The sequence below is a fragment of the Syngnathus floridae genome, chromosome 5, assembly GCF_059516105.1.
Source record: "Syngnathus floridae isolate MCC-2025c chromosome 5, RoL_Sflo_1.0, whole genome shotgun sequence".
Lineage (NCBI taxonomy): Eukaryota > Metazoa > Chordata > Actinopteri > Syngnathiformes > Syngnathidae > Syngnathus > Syngnathus floridae.
In genome coordinates this window covers 14,878,890-14,902,291 of record NC_142417.1, presented here as the reverse complement: position 1 = coordinate 14,902,291, position 23,402 = coordinate 14,878,890, and the positions used below count along the sequence as shown (strand labels likewise).

Below are 23,402 nucleotides of genomic sequence, written 5' to 3'. Positions count from 1 at the left end.
ACAATGTACGTCTTATTATTCCTTGATGAATAAAATCATCACCGGTCAAAGTTACCTGGAAATGCTAATCAAATAGATGTTGTTATGACTCATTGCTGATGTTGGTGACAACCTCTTTCAACAAGATGGTACAATGCCACTGATATTGTGCTGTCAGGAGATTTCTAAATGAGTATGCGCTGTGCGGGAGAAGGTGACCACCTGACCATACAAACTGCTTGTGACTGTTTGTTCAAGAGCAAGGTTTATGTACACCCACTTCCTGCAACACTGGATGAGTTGTTGCGTCACTAAAGCAGTATGCATGGGCATAGGTTAAAGCAGAGGTATCAAACTCATTTTTGTCACGGGCCGCATCTTAATCATACTTTCCTACTTGGGACCATTCTGACTGTCAACGCCATACATGATATACAGTATAGGCTACACAACAAACTGATGAATAACAAGTGTTGAAATCAGAGATGAGTAAAAACTGCTCGCATATTCTAAAAAGATGCATGGTAATAAAAATTGAGAAATACCTCTTTTTTTTTTTAAAGTGAAGACGATTGGCAATTTTAGTATTGACAGGTGAAGTCGATGCACAATTTGTCTTCGCGGGCCACATTAAATGATGCGGCGAGCCGTATCTGGCCCCCGGGCCTAGGGTTTGATGGGTTAAAGGTTAAAGTGCACCCGTGACCCTAGTGAGGATAAGTCTTACAGAGAATGGATGAATGGGTGGATATTTGAAGACAGTTGCTGAAAATGTTCAAACTGAATAGCGTAGTGCTAAATTGTGCAGATATACAGTAATTTTCGGGCTATAAGTCGCATTTGTTTTCATAGTTTGGGTGGGGGGGGGCGACTTATAATAAGGAGCAACTTATATGTGTTTTTTTTCAAAAATTTACAAAAAAAATGTGAAACCGTGATAAACGAACCGCGATGTAGCAAGGGATTACTGTAATTTTAATTTCAAGTGACGTCCGCAGCGCGACGCGGTGTAGCGCGGCGGTTGTTTACAAAAAGGACAAAGATTGATCACGGGATGACGAAAATGACGAAGGGCACCACGTACTACCGGCATCATTAGCGGCATTGTTTCTGAGTGACACGGAGGACGAAGAGTTGGAAGAATTTAAGGGTTTGGAGTGACACAGAAGGTTTGAAAAATTATTATGGCTTTTACGCACGCCCGGTCCTATTCTACGGAGCTCTCTTTCACCTCCGTGGATAGAAGTCGGGGGCCGGCGCTCAGCCGGGTGTCTGTCCGGGGACGGTGGATGGGGCTTGGTCATGGCTTTTACGCACGCCCGGTCCTATTCTATGGATCTCTCTTCCACCTCCGTGGCTGGAAGTCCACGCCGCCACAGGCCTGGAAGTTTGCTTTGTTAAATAAAGAGCCGTTTAACAAACCCACGTCTTTCCTTGTACTTTGTTAACGCTACGATATAGTTATATACTAGATCTGTGCAATAACGACGAGGCTGACGTCAGGGCGCACGCGCGGCGTTGTTGACAAAGGACGAGGAATTTGATCGATGGATTTAATGATTTAGAGTGCACAGATGGTTTGATAATATTATTGCTTATATAATAGTTATTTGATATCTAATTTATATATCGTTATATGGGCCTGTGGGATATTTTGAAGTGTAAGCACCGTCAGCGGCGCGCACCCATTGTTGACAAAGGACGATCGATGGATTTAATGAATTGGAGTGACACAGATGGTTTTATAAACGTGTTATTTATGTAATAGTTTTTTTTAATAACTCTGAATGTTACGTCAGGCCCGTTCTCAGCTCTTTGTTTGTGTTTATGTCACGTTAGCATACCTATCGTTTATCCTGTTGTTGCTCGTTCATGTCTGTTCTTGGTGTTGGATTTTGGCGAATAAATTTCCACCCAAAATGCTACTTATGCTCCGAGTGACTTATTTATATGTTTTTTTTCACATTATTGTGCATTTTGTGGCTAACGGGACCTATATTCCGGAGCGACTTTTAGTCTGAAAAGTACGGTAGTGTTTGTCACCGGTTTGTCACTTTTTTGAAGGGGCATCACTGAAGGAGCCCAGTTTGGCATCTGACATGATTTGGGCAAGCAGTCAGCACTCACAGGTATGTTACATTACATACCGTGTGCGAACACAGGTCGGCTTTCACCTATCTTGGTGTAGTATGCTGGCTGGAACCTCTCCACCCGTTCGCAAACAAGCTCTTCCAGTAGCTAGCTGTGATTAGCTTCCACCCAGATGACTCAGGTGGATGACCGTGCTGTGGTGAGCTTGCTCCACCGTTGACTCATTTTCAAATACCTTGGAGTAATTAATCCTGTTCAACTTTCTCACATTTTATTGTTGTCGCTGATGTCCACCTCAGTTTCCCAACATCAGTTTCAGTCAAGGCGCCGCCCTGTTCTCCCATACAGCATCCTCGGGCATGGACACAGAAAACTAAATCTAAAACTACCTATAGTGTTGAGCTGTCTCAAGCTTTTTTTTTCATAGGAAATTAATGACAAAAAGGCTTTTTTTTTTTTTTTTGTGAAGTGGCCTGAATGTAGTGTGGAGCATGTTTGCAAGAGGCTGAAAGGTGTTCAGAAGTCCACCACAAATCAAGCCTTGAATCAAACTCTGTTTGAATGAAAAAAATACACCACAGTTTGGATTTTTCAGCTCATCTTTAACACAAAATAATAGTTTTGCAATGATGAATTCAGAAAAAGGCTATCCATCTGCTGCAACAGATGACTTACAAAAATGGGATTTGTAATCTGCAACACTAACCATGCTTAGCAACTTGCCATGTGTGAGAAAATCATTCAACATTTGTCTCTTCTCCAAAGAAGCTTAAAGTGTACCTCCATCAGATGTCCTCTGCTCAGTGGCAGACGGATTTGCATTTTGCTACCTCATAGCCAATCACAATGACCGCTGACCACCGTTTTACATAGTGTAATTGATGCCACAGAAATCATTACAATTGTTTCCCCAAAAAATAATGACTTGTTTCCTCGCATTTTTTTGCTGCTTTTTCTTAGGTTTGTTCCAGCTAAATTTGAATATTCTTTAAATTTTATTTCATGAAAACTTAATGGTGATTGGTCCCACAAACAATGACTTCTCAGCCATGATGTAAGATGCCGTTTACTGTTTAGAAATATTTATAATTGCTCGGAAAAGCGTTATGGAGGGCAATGCTTTCAAATTTGCTACATGATGTCTTTAGGGAGGAAAGCATGCCTGTTTATTATCTTTAACTTAGCAAATATACAATTGGTATAATGGTCTGATTATCCTGGTTAAAATCAATGATTAATGCTGTGTTTTGCTGAAAATGTAACTCGTTACACGACTCAGTAACTGTAATAATATCATAAAGATATTTAGAGCAAGTTGACCTTCATACCTACATTTATTTCACGTGTCATGCTAACACCTCATTCACCTACTGATGATGCAGCATCAGGAGAAATGTTGACATCTTCTCAATGGCTTGAACCCCAACCTCTGGGTTGGGAGATGACCACTATACCACCGAACTATGCCACCTCAAGAGAAGAGCATAGATTACAATTTAATGTTTCCCAACTCAGATTGCCGATTTTACAGTGTACATTTGGGTTGTTGCCATTCTAAGAAGTCATGACATTTAAGGCATGCTTGAAACAGTAGAAAGTTTTCATGACTGTGGACACATACTTACCTTCACAGGAAGCTTTGTAGGGAAACTTTAGAAGCAAAGAAGAAAAAAATAGCTAAATTTTCAGTTGAACTCTGCACGTCATGTTGTGGATCCTCGCTATTTGTAAGGGAGGGGGCCCTGGCTGCAAATAGCAAAAATCTGCATAAGTGAAATGCATTGAAAAATAAAAGATTTTTTAAGCCAACATTATTCTTCAAAAAAACACTAATGAACATTCAATATGATTTCCACCAAAAATGATGTAAAATGGAGAAACAAAAGAAAAATTTAAAAGGTGTTTTTAAAAGTATTGAAAAACAATGAAAAAAATACAATCTGCAAATCCGTATACAGGGCTCCACTGTATATTTAAAATGTAACTCTGTCAAAAGTAACATATTTTGACATTTGAGAATGGTCTCATTTCATGCCACAGAAAAAAATTCATTCATTGTTTGTGCCTTCTTGTTTTATTTTCTTGTGTTGTTTACTTGTATGTACATTGTGAACTATGTCTTGTCACCGTGGAATAGTGGGAACGTAATTTCGATCTCTTTGTTTGTCTTGGCATGTGAAGAAATTGACAATAAAGCATACTTTGACTTTGACTGAAGTCAAAGGAATGTAATGGAAAGTTAAAGGGCATCATGCATAAATAGTGTTTATGTTGCTTATAAACTGTACAGCTAAAATTTAACAATAAATTCCTCAGTTGTTGCTTTTTTGGGTATTTTTGTTTTTAAAAATTTATTTTATTAAAGTCTAAAGTTCAAAGTAATGTAAAACATTGAAATGTACCGCTTGTAATTCATAATGTTATTGTTTTAATAAGATTACTTAACGGAGTTATTTTATTTTTTATAATTTGTGTTAGTTATTTCAAGGATAAATTGATTATCAGATTTTTTTTGCCAAACATATGAATCGGCATCTACCTAAAAAAAAAAAATCTTTGTCTGTCGGCCCCTGCTAAGAACAACACTAACAACATGCAACAGTTTTCCTGATAGTTTGTGTCTTGATCAGTGCTGCAATCTCAAGATTTTGGCACAAATGGAAATGAAACAGCAACATTGGTTTGGAGGCCTGTTCATCCACTGCGCAGACATGTTTGGAAAAGACATACTCTAAATTTCTAAAATCTAGGTCCATTTTCAACCGTGGGGAAAAAAAGCTGACTGAATTTCTTCCATGTTGATTGTAAAGAATTTTACAATACGGTGCAACAATGCAATTGCTTTCAGAATGGCTGTTGCTGCAACAAAGCCCTTTTACGGAACATATAGTAACATAATATAACAATACAACAGAACAACTCATAAAAATGATTGCCAAGTGTTTCCGTCCAATCTGGGACGGCAACTGTGCATTCATGCAACATTCATGCAACTTGTTCTTTTGAGATGCTTGTCTGAATCATTGACACGTGGGAAAAGGGCAGGTGGAATTAACTTTTCTCAATGGCCTTTCAAGCAGAGTGGTTTGAGTGGAGGAGTCGCTAATGTCAAGTGCAGCACTCACTCAGCCTACTTGCAGACCACTATCCCTTTTACTGGCCAGCAAGCCATATGAACCAACAATAAATTGAAGCTTTTTGAGCACTCTAACAGTATAGACACAACGAAGCGGCACTCTTTTCATTTGTAAAGATTATTTTACAATTTTTTTTGAAATAGCAAAAATCATAAACGCTATACGGAAAAACAAATATTGGGACACCTTGCCCTAATGCCCATAGGTACTGGGGAAAAAAAAGTAGGGTTGGTCTTGGTGTTTGTGGTAATAACAGCTTCCACATTTTGACGAAGTCTTCCCAAGTGTACGTGGGGAATTTGTGTATCTAGTAGACTGCACAATTAAGATCCATTTATTAAGAGGTACGTTTTTTACCAATATAATGTGGAGCACCAGTCTCAAATTCCACACAGGAAGGCCGAATCAAATTTTCCCCAAAATGTTTTCAATGGGATCAGAGTTTGTATTTAAATAATGATCGGATGTACTGTTTTCATGTACTACACTAAAAATATCGATCTGATTGGGACATGTGTGTTCATGTGTCACACAAAACATCGCTCCGTATATTTCTACTTTAAACGTTAGTATTATTCAACGTAGTTTTCCTGTTTGCGCTGTTATGCCAAATTAACACCAATGGAGCTGCTATGTAAAGAAGCTCTTGCGCCTGCCATGTTTTTTCCTCGCTCTGTTTCTACTAGCTTCCGGGCATAACAGAAACTCATATACTGACGTCACAGACATGCACGGTGATGGTTTGTTCTGACGTTTCAGAATTTGCATTTTCATGCACGCTTATCGATTCATCAATGGACCAAAACCACCCCTCTCATTTGGAATGGGCTTAATCGGGTCAGAATATTCCAAACGGGGTGTGTACATGAAGTATTTTTATTCAAATCAGGATTTTAATCCGAATAAATGGGTCTACGTAAACGTAGCTATTGTTCCACATCAATCGACAATCTGAGGAATTTTTAAGATCTGTTTGGAATTGCAAACCATAGAAGTAGAAAGATGCAAAAAAACAGGGATCTGTAATTCTTATCCCTTAATACAAATCACTAAAAAAACATCACTGATGAGACATTTCTATAAAATGAGCAACTTCATAACTATTTTTGGATTCTTACACTTCAACTTCTTACGTGACTGTATTGCTTATTATAATTTAACTTTATGTGATGAGTTTTTTAACTTAACTTTCCTTTAGGTTAATATGCTTCACTCGAAGTAATTTGTAATTTAGTGCTATAATGTCATTTATTTTTATCAGTATTGATAGTTTTTCCAATAGCATGGCTTTTTTGCACAATGTTATTACTGCCGTCAATCACTGAGTTGCTGCATAACAGGGGACTACTCTCATGAAGGATCAAAATTAATAAATTGTTTACACGTCATGTCAGACAGACAATATTTGGAGATAAATTTCTGCCAGACATGTTTTCATCAGACTGTCTGACTAATATGTGTTTATCCTTATTCGAGTCTCTGTGGGTTATGAGTTACTTCTATTACAGTACTCCTCTCAAACAGACTAAAGATCTGAGACAAAAGACTCCACATCACAGTCGAAGTACAAGCTCTGATATTTTGCATTTTAGTGGAAGGAAGGAATCTTGCTTTTCAAAACTTGCACCCCAAAATCAATGGTAGGGTCATCCTAATTACCTCAAATGATTGTGCCTTTAGTGCATCCTTTGTAGTTATTTAGAATACACTGGAAATAAAAAAAGTTCTCATCGTTGGGAAACGTGCGTTGGTATTTAGTATTTCTCTGTTGTAAATGCTTCATTACAGACATCCTTTATACAATTTGGTTACCTATTACACTTTTAAATACTGCACAGATTTGATGTAGCAGCACAACTTTGCATGTTGCACCATGGTACTGTGTCAAACATCTTATTCTGCTATTCTTATTGCCAGAAGGTCACATTTCATGAAATGGAGCATGTCAGAGAATGACCACAGTCGCATTCCCAAGAGGAGCGTACAGGTCAATCATGAGTCCTGTCACCCCCCTTCATCGTCAGCATGCTCTGGGTCTGCAACATATTCACTGACAAGAACAAGCATGGGTATCTTAAAGGATGGAATGGTTCACAATTTTTTGTTAGCTCCGCATACTTCCTAAGAAAGTAAATGCCATCTTAAAAAATACCAAAATATGTGCATGTACGTATGTTTGTTTTTCAATTGAACTAATGTCTTCATGCTCAAAAGCATATACAAAATATTCATTTTAACACCAAAAGAATAAAAGTAAAAAAAATAACCACTTACCGTGACTTTTTACTATAGAGCAGTACTATATCATACATGATTTTTCAATTAACATTGAAAGATTACACAGTACTGCTGAACAGCAAACCAAAATCAAATGCAAGAATTTGCCTTTTCAAGTCACTGAGGGCCAAATCCACAAAGAATGACTTGCAGGTACTTAAAGCATCTTTAATTGCTCTTCATTTGTACCCGCAGTTTGGTCCTTCTTAACATCTTATTCACAAAGGATGTTACGCTAATGACATAGCAAGTATCTTGCACCCGTTTTTAACTTTTCCACTCCAGAGGGTGGTTTAAATTTTTTGCCTATTCAAACCCCCAAATCACCGTTACCGTCCAAACAAAAAGGCACCCTCGATAGGATATTTTGGCGTTTTCACCCCGAGTGTCCTTGTATAAATGGGCTCATATTGCTCCCATTACAATTTTTGTTGTTCGTTTATTAAACTCAAAATTGTACGGTGTCCTTGAGTGCCGAGGAAGGCGCTTTAAAAAAATGTATTAGATTATTATTTCTCTTATCCATCCATCCATTTTCCGTACCGCTTGTCCCCACGGGGATCGTGGGCAAGCTGGAGCCTATATAAGCAGTCATCGAGCAGTGGTTGGGGGACACCCACTGATTGCCAGCCAATCGAAGGGCACACAGAGAAAACAACCATCCACACTCACACCAAGGGGCAATTTGGAGTGCTCAATCAACCTACCAAGCATGTTTTGGGGGTGTGCGGGAAAACCAGAGTGCCCGAAGAAAACCCACGCGGGCACGGGGAGAACATGCAAACTCCACACAGGGTGGGCTGAAGGTGGAATTGAACCCGCACCTTCTTAACTGTAAGGCGGACGTGCTAACTAGTGCCCCACCGAGCCGCCCCCGCCTCATTATTATTTTGTTGTTATTATCATTAGTATCAGTAAGTCAAGTCAAGTTTATTTATATAGCCCTAAATCACAGGCAAGTCTCAAAGGGCTTCACATATATACAAAAAATTGACAATTATTCTCAAACATCCCCTGATCTTAAACTCCCAGGAGGGCAAGGAAAAACTCAAAAAAACCCTACTGGGGGAAAAATAACAAACCTTGAGAAGGGACCACAGATGGGAGGATCCCCCTTCCAGGATGACCAGGCTGCAATGGCTGCAGAGAGGGCACATAGAATACATAATATAAAACAATCCAAAGAAAAGGGGGATGTCCAATCAGTAGTAGTACTAGTAGTAGTACTACTCCTACTAGTAGGAGTAATAGTAGTAGTAGTAGTAGTAGTAGTAGTAGTAGTGAGATTAAATTTTCAAATTGCAAGCTTGGAGTCTTGACCGAAGAGGTGCGAATGAGACTTGCGTTTGACCTGCCCGGGCCGAACTTCTATCTTTTATGACATGGATTTATTATGTCATCGAAGGTAGAGAGTCAAGTGAACCCTGCTATGCATTTCCTCGGATAAAATGTGTTACTTTAGTCACCAAATTTATAATATGGGAACAGTTTAGTCTCCTGCTGCAGAGGGGTTCCTATAGTGACGAAAGGAATGTACTTTCGATTCCTTTGTATGTCTGGGACATGTGAAGAATTCAACAATAAAAGAGATTTTGACTTTAACCTTCAGAATTTGCAGGTGAACCATCAGTAACAATAGCAGATAGCTTGTGTTTGTGCACTTGAAATGCTACAAACGGTATTGAATATGTCCATATCCTTGGTGGTATTGTAAATAGACACCAATTTGAGTAGCCCCTTGTGCACTTCAAACCTACTTTTAATGGTGCTAATGAATTTAAGCACCTGGCTGACATCAGCCACATCTGTACTTTCATCCAAGGCCAAAGAGAAGTACTTGTAGTCAAGCATAACTCGTTTATTCTTCCCTATGACGTAATTGTAAAAATAATAAACTTCACGGTTTACCTTTGGGCTGCTTTCCGGTATTGCGTCACCTCTCCCTTCACTGTGATTTTTATCATAACCTTACCTTCTTCCTCTTTAATGGCGGTCCAATAGAATCTCTGTAGTAAGTCATACAGGCCATCCAGTGGTTACTGGTGTTATTGTGTGAAAGCTGAGACCTTGACATAGTATATTTGATTTTACATCTTCAACTATACTACATATTTGTACTGTGTGGAGGCTGAGGCACACGCCATTCCTCCAGAAATTGAAAGTTTATGTAGGGACCACTTTGAGTGTGAATGTGGGCTACATGCAGCCCACAGGCCACCGGTTGCCTATCCCTGCACTACAACCTGAAGATGATGACTGAATGCTGCTGGAAAACAGAATTTTCCTGGGGATCAATACAGTATCGATATTCGATACTCGATCGATCGATCGATCCAACTAACTAACTAACTAACTAACTAACTGACTGACTGACTGACTGACTGACTGACTGACTGCCTAACTACCTCTCTCTCTCTCTCTCTCTCTCTCTCTCTCTCTCTCTCTCTCTCTCTCTCTCTCTCTCTCTCTCTCTATCTATCTATCTATCTATCTATCTATCTATCTATCTATCTATCTATCTATCTATCTATCTATCTATCTATCTACATATCTATCTATCCATCCATCATTATGCTGTGGTCAGAGATTAGTCCAGATGCTGAACTCTGGATTGTTAACAGAGTTAGAATAATGAAAGATTACACACTTAATGTCAGCTGCTGCCCCCGCGACCCAACCCCGGATAACCGGAGGAAGATGGATGGATGGATGGATGGATGGATGGATGGATGGATGGATGGATGGATGGATGGATGGATGGATGGATGGATGGATGGATGGATGGATGGATGGATGGATGGATGGATGGATGGATGGATGGATGGATGGATGGATGGATGGATGGATGGATGGATGGATGGATGGATGGATGGATGTCGGGGAATATGGGAAGGTCAGAGAAAATCCAGATTCTGGACTCTGGATTGTTAACAGAGTTAGAATGATGAAAGCTTACACACTTAAGGTCAGGGAATACGGGAATAAAGCGACACATATTGCAACCATAGCAGACATGGAAAAAGAAAGCTTGTCATTGAACACAATTATAATGCAAAGAGCTATTGATATGAGATTTTGCAACCAATGACCATTCTGGACAGTGGAAAATTAAAACAGTTCTGACCTCAGCTCATTTGAGCAGTGGATAGATCATCCTATGTATACACACTGATGTACTACTGAGGTGCTTGACCATTTGTTTTAAAAAGTAAGATGGACCAACCCACCCATCAAATATTCCCAGGCAACGTTTTTGTGTCAAATGCAATGATCTGCACATTTTAAAACAGTTGTGTTTCTCAGTCAACAAAGGTATGTTCATTTTGTGTTTCATGATCACATCCAGCTTTACCCACTTACATATAAAGATTCACTATCTTTTTAAATTGACTGTTAATGTTATTCTTTCATATCCCTGGATACTCCTAAAATATTATCATGCAAGGTTTATGTTGTGCTACATTGACAAGCTGGTGGAGTTGTGGCTTTTGACACATTGCATGTTTTCCAGGAGTCAGCCTGCTGGTGCCACATGGAGCCGTGGCTGAAAATATGTCATGGGAAATGTACATGGTGATCAGTTTGGGAGAAGCAAGGTGAGGCCAACCAAATACAACATCTGTTTGTTCAACATAGTCTCTCTATCGTGTCGTCTACAGTATCTTCCCTAGATTTTCATCTTCATACCTGTTCACCACTATCTCAATCCTATTACTTATTGGCTTTATTCTGACTTTTTAACAATTTGCTTAAGAAAGATGAAAAGTTGGCAACAAAGAGAGTGGCTGATTTAATACTTAGAGTCCATGGCCCATCTCATTATCCTAATGGGCCAAGTCGCAAGTGCTTTGTGCCAGTTTAACAATAACAGAATATTTGCCGCTCATCTTGTAATCACTAATTAGGGAATTCACCAAGGTTTTGAAAGTCAATGAAACATGAGTGAACAATGCACACAGTTTTATTGGTGTCAGTAATGTTAAAAATTGAAACGTATATAGGTACGTACTATATGTGATGTGTTTTCACAAAAACTAGGATCCTGCCACGCTTACTAAAAACTGTAAATGGCGATTCTTCACACAATGTGATTTTGTTAAACTTTTTGTTTTTGCTCGTATGACAGATTAACATGTTTTGAAGCTTATTGACTCCTGAGGGTAAAAATTAAAATTCTTAAGGTTATTGTGCAAAAGCAGACTCACACTATTTTATTCCTTCGTTAATGTCTGCTCTTTTCACCCCATGTGGAAATCTCAGGTTTAAACCATGATTTTGTGCATACACATCACAAATGAAATATAGACACGTACATACAGTACATAATATAAAATATTGGCGTTTGGTTTAGCAGGGTACAATAACAGCATTTGAACAGAATTGCCTCTTCAAGTATAATTGTATTCATTATGAAACTATGAACATATACAGCACAGTTACATGGCCAACATATATTACTGACATATACAATACCTACCTATATTCTATTCGGTAAACAGAGGGCAAAAGTATGTGACCTTCCCCTCGGCCATTCTCACATTGCATTGGCTGCGTGACTGCATGACAGATGGACCCAGCAAGCACCCCACCTTCCCTCTCTTGTTCCCTATAGAGGTGTGAATGTGTGTGCTTTTTTGACGAAGCCTCTCAGTTGCCACTTTACTCGTTGATGTCCAGGCTGCTGTTGAGAAACTTGTCAATAGAGTCTTTCATTTACCCCGCTAACAAGCAAAAGGCAAATCAAACCTTCAACCCTCATTCAGTCTCAGTCTCATTCTTGTCCCATCCAGTCAGCTGAGAGTCAATATGTAGTTATGTACTCCACAAAATACAGTATCAAGACACTGTGTGACACTCTGAACGAATCTTGACCTTGGAAGCGTGTTTAAACGATGATGAATGTCATGATGAATAGAGTGCACTGTTCTGACGGACAAGCACGGCAGAAAAGAAGGCCCCGCCATCCCCTGAGGCCCTTCATCTTGGCAGTACACGTGTTATGTATTCTGATCACAGCTTCGTAATGACCCTTGGATAGACTGAGCATCTCTTCCTTGGGGGGTTGTACACTCTTCCCTGGCGTGAGTCACATGGGCTTCCCGTTTATTCTGATTTGTTTATTCAGTGTTGCATTAGAAGACCCAGAATAAAGAGACTTGTACCAATATACTGAAATGACCAAGGCGACCGTTAAGTGGGAATAGGTTGAAGTCATCTTCAGAATGACTGATTGACAAATCTCTTTCTGTAACGTTGGAAAGATTTGCTCAGTTCTCTCTTAATTAACATGAAGAATAACAGCTCTCAGGGGTTGTCAACAGTCTGTGTTGAAATTACTCATTTGTGCAGCAATTTCCCTGTAGGTGGTGTTGTTAAAATATATGATACATGAAGGACTAAAGTATGGTCTTGTCTTCTATTCTGGCAGCGTAAAGTATCAGTTCTCTCTCTCTCTCTTCCGTCTGAAACACAAAATATTCTGGACACTGAATGCACAATATGTTTCAGCCCTGGACACGTTTTATACGTGCTTATTTTTCCTGTCACTATGTGAGTGGAAAAATGTTTAGTGGAGCCCTCCCTGTGGTCTGTTGTGCTTTTCATCTGACCGGCTGTCAATCACTGTCGACATTTGAGCACGCCAACCCGACAGAGAATTGCTTCACTTCTGTGTCCAGCTCCTATCTCTGCCCAACTGACTTCTCCACATAGACAGATTCCTATTAAGGCTTATTTTCAAGATGTATTCTCAAAGCCTTTCAAAGGATGTTCTAAACCTTTTGAAGGTGCAGTTTTGCTTAGGTCAGACATACTTCCCTTGCAGCCAAGGTTTTATGAATGCACTGTATTGTACGATAAATCTTTCAAACTACTGAGACAGAAACTGCTTTGTTCTGGCCAGAAAAGAGTTTCAGAGGAGGAAAGTGCTCTCTGTGAGTGTGTTTTTTACAGCATTTATTTGGCGTATAGTGCTCTCAGTTGTGTATTTTTGTTTCGATATTTTCTGATACAATACCGATTTCAACTCAAATATATGTCTAGAACAGAGTGGGCAAACCTTATGACTGATGGGCCAAACAGAGTTCACATTTATGTGCACCTTACTTATATGGTCGTGAAAATATGATGGTTTAAACAACTCTGGCAAGCCAAATTTTGGCCATGCCTGGTCTAGAATCAGATGTGCTCCAGTCCGTTGGTTTGACAAGGCTGTTTACCAGACCGGCGGTTTGTAAATGGACAGACTAATCAGTTTTATGAGTGATAGTTAATTCAGCATCTGATTTAAACTATCATGGTCGCACACATACAAATTTAGGCTTTACTTGCTTTACATTACAGGAACAATGGTGAATTAAAGCGATTTTACAGGAAAGAGTGGACAAAAATATGCCCACAGATATGTGAAAGACAAATTGGCAGATGTAGAAAGCGCTTGATTTCTATTGCTGCTGCTCAGTGTGGCTCAGCCAGTGATGAGGTGTGAGCGCGCAATCACTTTTCAAAAAAGGCCATGCACCTGTGGATTTTTTGCTCTACAATTTTTAATAAGAAACTAGCTGCATTTTGTCTTGATTTATGTTGCCTATGACTAATATTTCACTGTGTTTGATGATGTGAAGTGTCAAACGTACAACAACAAAAAAAGGCAGAAAGAAAGCATAGACCATGGTATCTCATTCTTTCAACACTAATTCAAATTTTTTCAATTGGCAACAGAAATAAAATAATTAACCTTACTGTTGTGATACTTTCATTTCTAAGTGTCTCGTTAAAAGGTTTGGAATGCCGTGACAAAGCAATGACAAAGCAAAGCTTCACCTCTACCTATTGTTTGTAGCAAGATGCTCTCATCTTAAAAAATAGACCAAAGCAAAGAGGAAAAACAGGTGGGAGGACTGCACGTAATTTTAAGTGAGGCTAATGGAGCCTGCTAATGTGTATATTTATTTAGGCTGCTGTGTCCTCTTCCGACAAAGTCTGCCTCTTTACATGCCTCCCAGGTCCCTGGAGTGTGAGTCACTAGTCACTTTCAATAATGCAGCTCATCTAAGGGCTCAAGATGCAGCCTTATAGAGCCCTTCATCATGATTACAAATGGAATTGATAAAAGAGACAGCAAGCTTCGGGTACTGTTACAAGTGGACTGCAGCAAGCAAGCTACTTAAGGGGCAGGTATTCTTATGAGGGGTTGTCAGGGACATAATTCATGATTACTTTTTACACTCACATACACACATAAGGAACTGAAATGCTATCGTACACTTGTGAAATGATTTTACACAGAGTAGTCAAATACTCTCATGCACACTACTGAAATATTCTCTCACAGATTTTTCACTTCCATACTGTACGAAAGCCAAAAAACTGATAGAAACTCTACCTGCCTGTTTCTTCTTAAATCATAATTAATAATCATCATTAAATCATCAGGACCAAAAAACAGACCACCTGACAGTTTCTTCCTAAATAGACCTTAAATGGTGGGGGCTTAAACTATTGGCATTGATTAAATGGTAAAAATTAATTTGGAAAAAATGATTGTCATTAATATTTACATTCTTAACAACATTTACATATTTGATTTTACCGATAGGAATCCATTAGATATGTGTTGTTCTGCAAGTCACACTTTAAACATCTTTAGTAGTTGTATATTGCAAGTCAACCTACTGTCTTATGGTTGCCACTTCGTAGACTCCAAAGGGTGATGATGCACTAACATGGGCGCACGCACCTCCTTGCAAGTGCTCCACTAATCACTTCAGAAAAGGAAAAACTCATGAGGAATTATGAAACAAACCAACTGATAACGTCAAGGTGCAAACGAACTAAATAAGGATCCAACCTTTAGCAGCTAACACAAAGACTAATAGGCAAATAAATGCAATATATTAATTCAAATGGTGACTGAAATGTATGTATAAATGGAAACCAAGCAAAAACAAAAGAAGCAGGGCTATGCAGGGGCTTACACCTGTTCAACGAGGGATCGTGGACAACTCCCTTACTCACACATACAATTGTATACACAGTATTGAAATGCTCTCATAAACAGGTAATTTTTTTGCTCATACACAACTGAAATGCATAGTAAACACAAAACACTGTCATTTACACAACTGAAATGCCTTTTCCCCCAGGCCGCAGCACATTTACCGTATTTTCGGACTATAAGCCACACCAGCTAAATTTCTGAGATATTTGAATTTTTTTCTTATATAAGCCGCACCGGACTAAAAGCCGCACGTGCGCACGAGTTATTTACAAAGAAAGACAGTACACAGAAAGCCTTTTTAAAGTTTTAATAACATAGTTTAAAATATCTTTCTAAACACTGCCTGTGACACAGCAGGAGTACCGCAGCAACACGTAAGTGTGCACGCGAGTTATTTACAAACAAAGACAGTACAGAGAAAGCCTTTTTAAAGTTTTAATAACATACCTTAACATTTCTTTCCAAGCACTGCCTGTGACGAGGCAATAATACTGCAGCAACACGGAAGTAACACAGCACCAGTTGTGTGTGGCAATCATTGGGACTTTAACTTTAACTAATAGGGCTGGATAAAAAAAAAAAAACATACCAGTAAAAGTCGCTGAGACGCGGAGGTAACACAGCAGCAACACGGTAGCACAGCACTAGTAGGGCTGGTTAAAAAAACATACCAGTAAAAATAAAAAAAGAGCCATCTTCATCTTACTCCTGTGCACTGAAACTATTGAAGTCTTCCTCCTCAGTGTCCGATTGGAATAGCGTTAGATATCCTTCGCCACACACTTTCTCAGTCTCTCTTTCGTCGTTGCTTTTATGCATTTCTTCTAGCATTTTCCATGATGAAGATCTGATCATGCTAATTTTATTCATGCACGAAGCCCTAAGTTACTTTAAACTAGCGAGCTAGACGTATAGCTCCAGAGTAGACGTGACTGGGAACTAAAGAAAGAAAAGGGTGACGCAATACGATTTCCTCAACAATGGGCCAAATCGACTGCCTTTAACTTAAAAGCGGTATAATATGCATTTCTTTTGTTCCCCATTATGACGGTTTGTGTATAAAACCTTCCTTTCAGTAATGTCCGTCTTGATCTCGTTGTGTCTCTTCTTTGTGAGAATTATACGGCACTATTTACCTGGCGGATGGACATGCGATTAACACCGCTTTTCTCCCCAGTGACTGTGTCACATATCCCTCCGCCTAACAGCGGTCCACAGCCTTTTGACGAGGGTATAAAAGTGATCAAGTTATCACAAAAATCACGGAAAAAAATCCTATGTATGCCGCACCGGACTATAAGACACAGGGTTCAAAATTTGAGAACAAATTTGCGGCTAATAGTCTTAAATTTACGGTAATCATTCTGTTCAAAGAGAATGTGCCCGAAATGTACAAGTAAAATTCTTAATATGCATATTTATATCTATTATACACTCACTGGACACTTAAATAGGTACACAAATGCTGTATTCATTCTCATATTGTAAATTAATCCAGAATTTATCCTAATCTTACACTTTTACTGTAAAATAAAAAAATCAATGTAAAATGTGTCCTATTCGGTTGAAAAAGATAGCTAGATAAATAGTTACCTGCTAATGAGGTCGGGAGTGTATACTGTACAGTTTGTGTAAACACACATTTATACAAGAATAGAAAGGCATTACTTCAATTACACAAACGTAGAACACAAACTATAAGTGACGTTAACATTTAAAATGTGAAATTAGCTATAACCAAAGGCTCGACTATGTTGGCTGTTGAATCGTGGAGTCTATTATAGTCAAGAGCTGCTGTTGACATAAATGGCAAAAAAATACTATATTGGGAAGGAGAAATTATAGAGGATTATGAGGTAGCAGTGTGTACAAAGATCTGAAGGAGGACGCACAGAGAAACTGAATTAGCTGTCTGAATTCATGCAAGTATCGCCAAACTAAAAATTAATATACTAATGTAGGAGATGGGAGAACAAGTGGATATCTGTGATCAGGGTTACAAGATGTTGGACAAGACATGTTGGTGGTTGAGTGCACTCACACTTGAACTTGCTCAGTTTTGTGTGTGTGTGTGTGTGTGTGTGTATGTGTGTGTGTGTGTGTGTGTGTGTGTATGCGCACGTGTGTGTGTGTGCGCACGTGTGTGTGTGAGAGTGTGTGTGTGTGTGTGTGTGTGTGCGTGCGTTTTTGTGCGTGTGCGCGCGTCAACCAGATGTGAAATTCAGTTTTCATTTGAGCAGAAATTTGTATTCATTTAGTATTGAAATGCTAAACAACAGGATGTCCTAGTTTTTTTTTTCATCACTTTAAAAGCAATTATCAAACAACTTAGTCTAGCTTAATGAAATTGAACATGCTGGACATCATAACTTTAATAAGAGGCCGATTTCACAAATGTTCAATATGCGAACCGCCTGTGACACAGTTTACGCTGTCCACTGTGGAAGTGATTCTCTGCCTGACTTCATCAATGCTAGCAGGATAAAGAGAAACACAAAAAAAATTGGAATTTAGCCTTACTTTATCAGACCAAAACTAATTCCAGTGTTTTAAGCATTATTCAAGTGTTTTAAATGTTTTTAAACTACACTGTAGACCGAAGCACCACATCCTCTTTGTTTTTATTACAAGTGCTGTTTCTTTTTAAATCCAGACTCTGTTCCCAGACTGACTGGCACTGTTTGTTCTAAGCCTCTTTTAATGAACACACTCCGACTCACCAGCAAATCACCATGACTTTTTCACCTGGGTTTGGGGAAAAAAAGATCCAGCAACTTGGCTATGCAGCCATAAACACCACAGAGCAAACATTCACGCTTGCAAGGACTCAAGCCTGAAGGCATATTTTCTTTGCAACCCACCTATTTGCAAAATCTCCTTCCATTAGTGCTTTTTGAGTGTGTTAACATGCAGAGGGGGTGTTAAATACTGGTCTCTAAAAAATAATACACAAATTTTAGGAATCATATATTTTCATAGAATAAATAAAATTCCAAGAATTGCATAGCACTCGGGCTGCATTATAAAATCCACTTTCATGATGAATTAAAGGAAAGGAACTATCCATCCATCCATGTTCTATACCACTTGTCCCCACGGGGGTCGCGGGCGTGCTGGAGCCTATCCCAGCTGTCATCGGACAGTAGGCGGGGGACACCCTGAACCAGTTGCCAGCCAATCGCAGGACACACAGAAACAAACAACCGGAGGAAACCGGAGTGCCAGGAGAAAACCCACGCGGGCACGGGGAGAACATGCAAACTTCACACGGGGAGGGTCGGAGGTGGAATCGAACCAGTACCCTCCTAACTGTGAAGCAGACGTGCTAACCAGTGAACCACCAAGCCGCCAGGAAAGGAACGATCTAGTATATGTAAAAAAATAATGTCCTCCAACAATCATTAAATGAAAAAAAGCTGCTTTAACTGTGATCAACAGAGTTCATTGTCTGTTCAGGTCAATTTCACTTGCCGCACACAAGCCTGATTCCTTTCAGATTTCCTGGTTATTGAAAAAAATGAATTTGACTGTCTACCATGGAATCACGCACGCATTTGTCTGGCCATCATTTTGTGCCCTCAAGTCAAGGGGTCTTGTCTTATGCAGCAAGATATCAACCCAACACTGCCTCTGAATGGTTCTAACAAACTAAAATGGAGGTTGCAATGGCCCATTCAAAATCCAGACTTGTGGTTAAAACAATTTTGTGGAGTACAGTAGGCCAAAATTCTTCATCAGCGATGTGAAAGACATCATCAGCGATTGTTGCAAATGCTTAATTAGGGGTTGGACAACTTCTTATTCAAGTACTTAATCTTAATCTGTTAAACCTGCATCTCAACCCCTCAGGAGCCTTTAAACATGTCAACTTGTCATCCATGATTTCAGTTTAGCACCGACAGTGATTTTGTTTTATTACAATTAGGAACAGCATTTACTTCAACGGTCGTAGTGTACTGTGTATGGTTATCTTGAGTCACTGTATGTATAAAAATGTCCCAATCTGTGTTGAGTCAGTCCTTCATTGAATAAATCCAGTTGCGACAGTGAAAGACAGAAACACAAATGTCAAGTCTCTTTTTGGGCAATTAAAAACTTTGCTTGTGCATCTTGTTTTTCAGTTATCATACACACTGACCCACTTTGTCATACTGTGTTTAGTGTCAATACACTGGAAATGTGTGAGATCCCCCTGAGCCCAGAGGTGATGTATGGTCCTCCTGGCCTGGACCTATCTTGCCCAGTAGCCATGACCGTGGCTCACTGTGCCGAGGTAGACTCTGAGAACTGGAACATCCATCTCAAGAGGAGAACCCAGGGCAGTAAATGGGAGGTAAGACCTGCAGGCACACAACTGTCGTAAGTAAGTGAATTTAAATAAAAGGCTGATTTCAGCGTGATTTTTTTTATATTGATTTGTTATTGTTAAACAAAAAAATCGATAGGGAAGTCTTTCAATAAATTCTGAGCCAAGATGTCTTTTTTTTGTCTGCCTCGAGAGATCCACTTATTCTATTGGATCCAGTCCACATGACACATGCAGATAACGTAAATGCACAAGATCGCTGACGTACGGGTTTCAACAGTAATTTACTACATGACCTTGTCCTCTCATAGCCATATCACTGTGCAACTTTCCTGAGAACCAAGAATTTCTTCTAAAAAGAAATAAAAACAAATTAAGCAACAGCTGCTGATGTTTTCAAACCTCTCAACCATAATGATAACTGTTTGGGTTTATTTCAGACAATGAAGTCCATCTGTTTTTGCCGCCCATGCAACGATGGTAAATAACTCCGGCAGCTGTAGGCATATTTTAAAAGTTTCTTGAAAGTATACAGCCAAGACCCACGCAAACTCAAGCAGTAGATTTAAAAAATGTGCCAAACGTGTTGCTCATCGTACAAAGCCCACATCTTTTTTTATCACCTGGAGTTTAGGTCAGACCTGAGGAGCCAGCTGTTATTTGGGGCACGGATGTCTTTGAATGAGCAGTCGAAGGCAACATCCCCAACGTTATAGAAATACAATTGCCGAGCTATTGACTAGCGGGGGTGAAAATATTGAGCATCATCCAACACAATTTTGAAATCTTTCACAACGATAAATACCCCTACAGCGTTAATAAAGGCCGCCTGTGTCAGGTCATCTGAGTCCATCCAGCCTTCGTCTGTCCGTAAGTAATACAAATGTATAGAACTGCTTCCTCTCACTTGTTCTACACCCTGTCCGCATGAACAGTGGAATGTCTAAAGTTGTAAACAATCCTTTATAGGACACTGGTGAATACAAGTTATCCAAATATTTTATCAATTTTAGTTCAACGCAGAAAAAGTCTACTTAATCGCCTTAAAAAAGAAACTGTAGCATTGTAAAAACCTACATTAACCTAGCAGGGGACGTTTTAAGTTAAGCATAAGTGTGAAGGGATAATTTGATGAATTGTAATTCATTTCATTGACGGTACTAATTAGTGTAAATGTCACGGTGTCCATCTAACAGTTCTGAGGATTAGGGTTTGATTTGAACTCAAGCCTCGGCCTTGCCATGTGGAGTTGGGAGCATGTTTTCCCCATGCTTGCGCAGCTTCCCCTGACATTGAAAATCTTGTATTTTCTATTTATAGAAGACTATAAATTGTCCATGTGTGAAGGGTTGGTCTATAGCACAGGTGTCAAACTCAAGGCCCGGGGGCCAGATACGGCCTGCCACATCATTTTATGTGGCCCGCGAAGACAAATTGTGCATCAAATTTGTGTGTCATGACTTGAATTGCAAATTGTCTTCACTTTTAATATCTTTTTTTTAAATATGTGACCAGTTTTTACTTGTCTGATTTGAAAACGAGTTATTTGTCAGTTTGTTTTGTAGCTTTTACTGTATATAATATGAGGTGCTCATACATTTATTTGGGTTGACAGTCATAATGGCCCTCCGAAAGAAGCTATGACTACAATGCGGCCCGCGAAAAAAATGAGTTTGACACCCCTGGTCTACAGTATATGTCCCCTGCGAATAAATTTCACTATCGGTTGTCATAGGCTCCAAGATCTTTTGGAATCTTTGCTATGAGCTGTATGCAATAAAAGCAGCAGCTGGTCATGTGACAGGTAAATTATGTGCAAGCTCTACATGAGAGCCGATTGATCCTGCCTTATGTTCTCTGTGTCCGCAGGGTGACATCAGGCCTCATGAAGGTAATGTCGTAGCAGGAGTAAAATAAAGAAACAATTATAGTCGGTAATAGGCAGGAAGAGGCATAGCTGCTGTCAGTCAGTGAGGTGAATTGTAAGAGAATTGCAATAGAGGGCATAAGGGGCTGTTAGACAAGGAAAATATTGATTAGTGGATCAGGAAAGATCCTGCACAATGAATTTAGACGTTAGCAAATCAGGTGGAAAAGCACGGGGGTGTTTCTATGCTGCCAGCATTTCTCTGCTTTCCTGCAATATATCAACACAATGAACAAGCAATCTGTTCAACTGCTGATAATTTACTTTTCTTCTCAGCATCGCTCTAAATTTTTCAAAAATAACTTTGCCTTGGGTTCATATTGCATTCTTGTAGGTGTTTTATCCCTACAATGTCAGAATGCTTTGCACTCTCTATCAAAGTTGTGTTTTTAATTTTTCTCAGATAAGTCTTGTAGCTGGGTGGCTCGGTGGAGCACTGGTTAGCACGTCCGCCTCACAGTTTGGAGGGTGTGGGTTCAATTTCACCTCCGGCCCTCCCTGTGTGGAGTTTGCATGTACTCCCCGTGCCTGCGGGCACTCCGGTTTTCTCCCACATCCCAAAACATGCATGGTAGGCTGATTGAGCACTCCAAATTGCCGTGAGGTGTGAGTGCAAGTGCTGATGGTTGTTCGTCTCTGTGTGCCCTGCGATTGGCTGGCAACCGGTTCAGGGTGTCCCCCGCCTACTGCCCGATGACTGCTGGGATAGGCTCCAGCATGCCTGTGACCCCCGTGGCGACAAGCGGTACAGAAAATGGATGAAAGTCTTGTCGCATTTCATTCCAAAGCAATAATGGGCAAACTCTCTGACACTGAACTATTGTGTTTTTAGCTGTAACCATCAAGATGATGTCACCTTTGGAATGGAGTAAAAATAATGAGAAGAAAAAGTCAGTCATACTGGAATGTATATGTAAATTGGGCAAAATGTTTTAGCAAGCCACACACGGGTCAGAATAATGAATACCACAGGTTTGCCCCAGGCTTTTGTGGTGGTTGTCAGCACTTAAAAGAGCTAGTTATTTAGTGATAGGGTGCTTTCTCCATTGTCTGTTCTTGCTGCAAATATTATTTTCTGAACACGGAAGTGGAGGCTATATTGATTGTTTAAGAGCTCTTTCATGCATCCACATAAGGTACATAAATGTCTTACCACATCTAGCCTTGATGTTGTGATGGCCCTTTACACAGCAGCCAGATTGGCATACAATAGTAAGAATACAACTCCTTTCAGTATTTTGATGCTTTTTCTGTTGTTTTGTACCAGACGTTTTTAGGTTTAGTCATAAGATTAATGTCCAAACGCGTCTTGCAGGGGTACATCATTTGTTGGGTATGGTTTTATGTGTTATAATAATAATAATACAACTGTCTGTGTCATTTTGTATATGGGAAAACATAATGATATCAAGCAAATGACAAAATAGTCCCTCATAAAAAGTACAACTTTGGAGGTCAGAGTGAGTAGAAGAGGTTTGTTGTTGTGCATGTGGCTGCTACTAACACAGTGAATGGATGGCTCAACGCTCCTCATCATTTTTATGAGCAGAAAAAATAATGCTCCTCAGGCATCAGTCTAAACCACAATATTTGTTCTCACGGCACCTATTAAGTTATATATTCACACATATTTCATGGATTGTATAGGCCCACACTGGGTCCTATAAATGTCTGATGGTGAGATTT

At 39.5% G+C, this 23,402-nt stretch overlaps 1 protein-coding gene across 5 annotated transcripts in view; it reads left to right on the top strand.

Moving 5' to 3' along the window:
* The window catches only part of unc5db (unc-5 netrin receptor Db), a 176,574-nt gene that overhangs the window by 135,389 nt on the left and 17,783 nt on the right, over nt 1-23,402 (top strand). For all 5 annotated transcript variants that reach the window (XM_088375325.1, XM_088375324.1, XM_088375323.1 and 2 more), the window contains exons 11-12: nt 10,996-11,080; nt 19,645-19,816. In XM_088375325.1, coding sequence (XP_088231451.1) covers nt 10,996-11,080; nt 19,645-19,816 — 257 coding nt within the window. The remainder of the gene's footprint in view (nt 1-10,995; nt 11,081-19,644; nt 19,817-23,402) is intronic.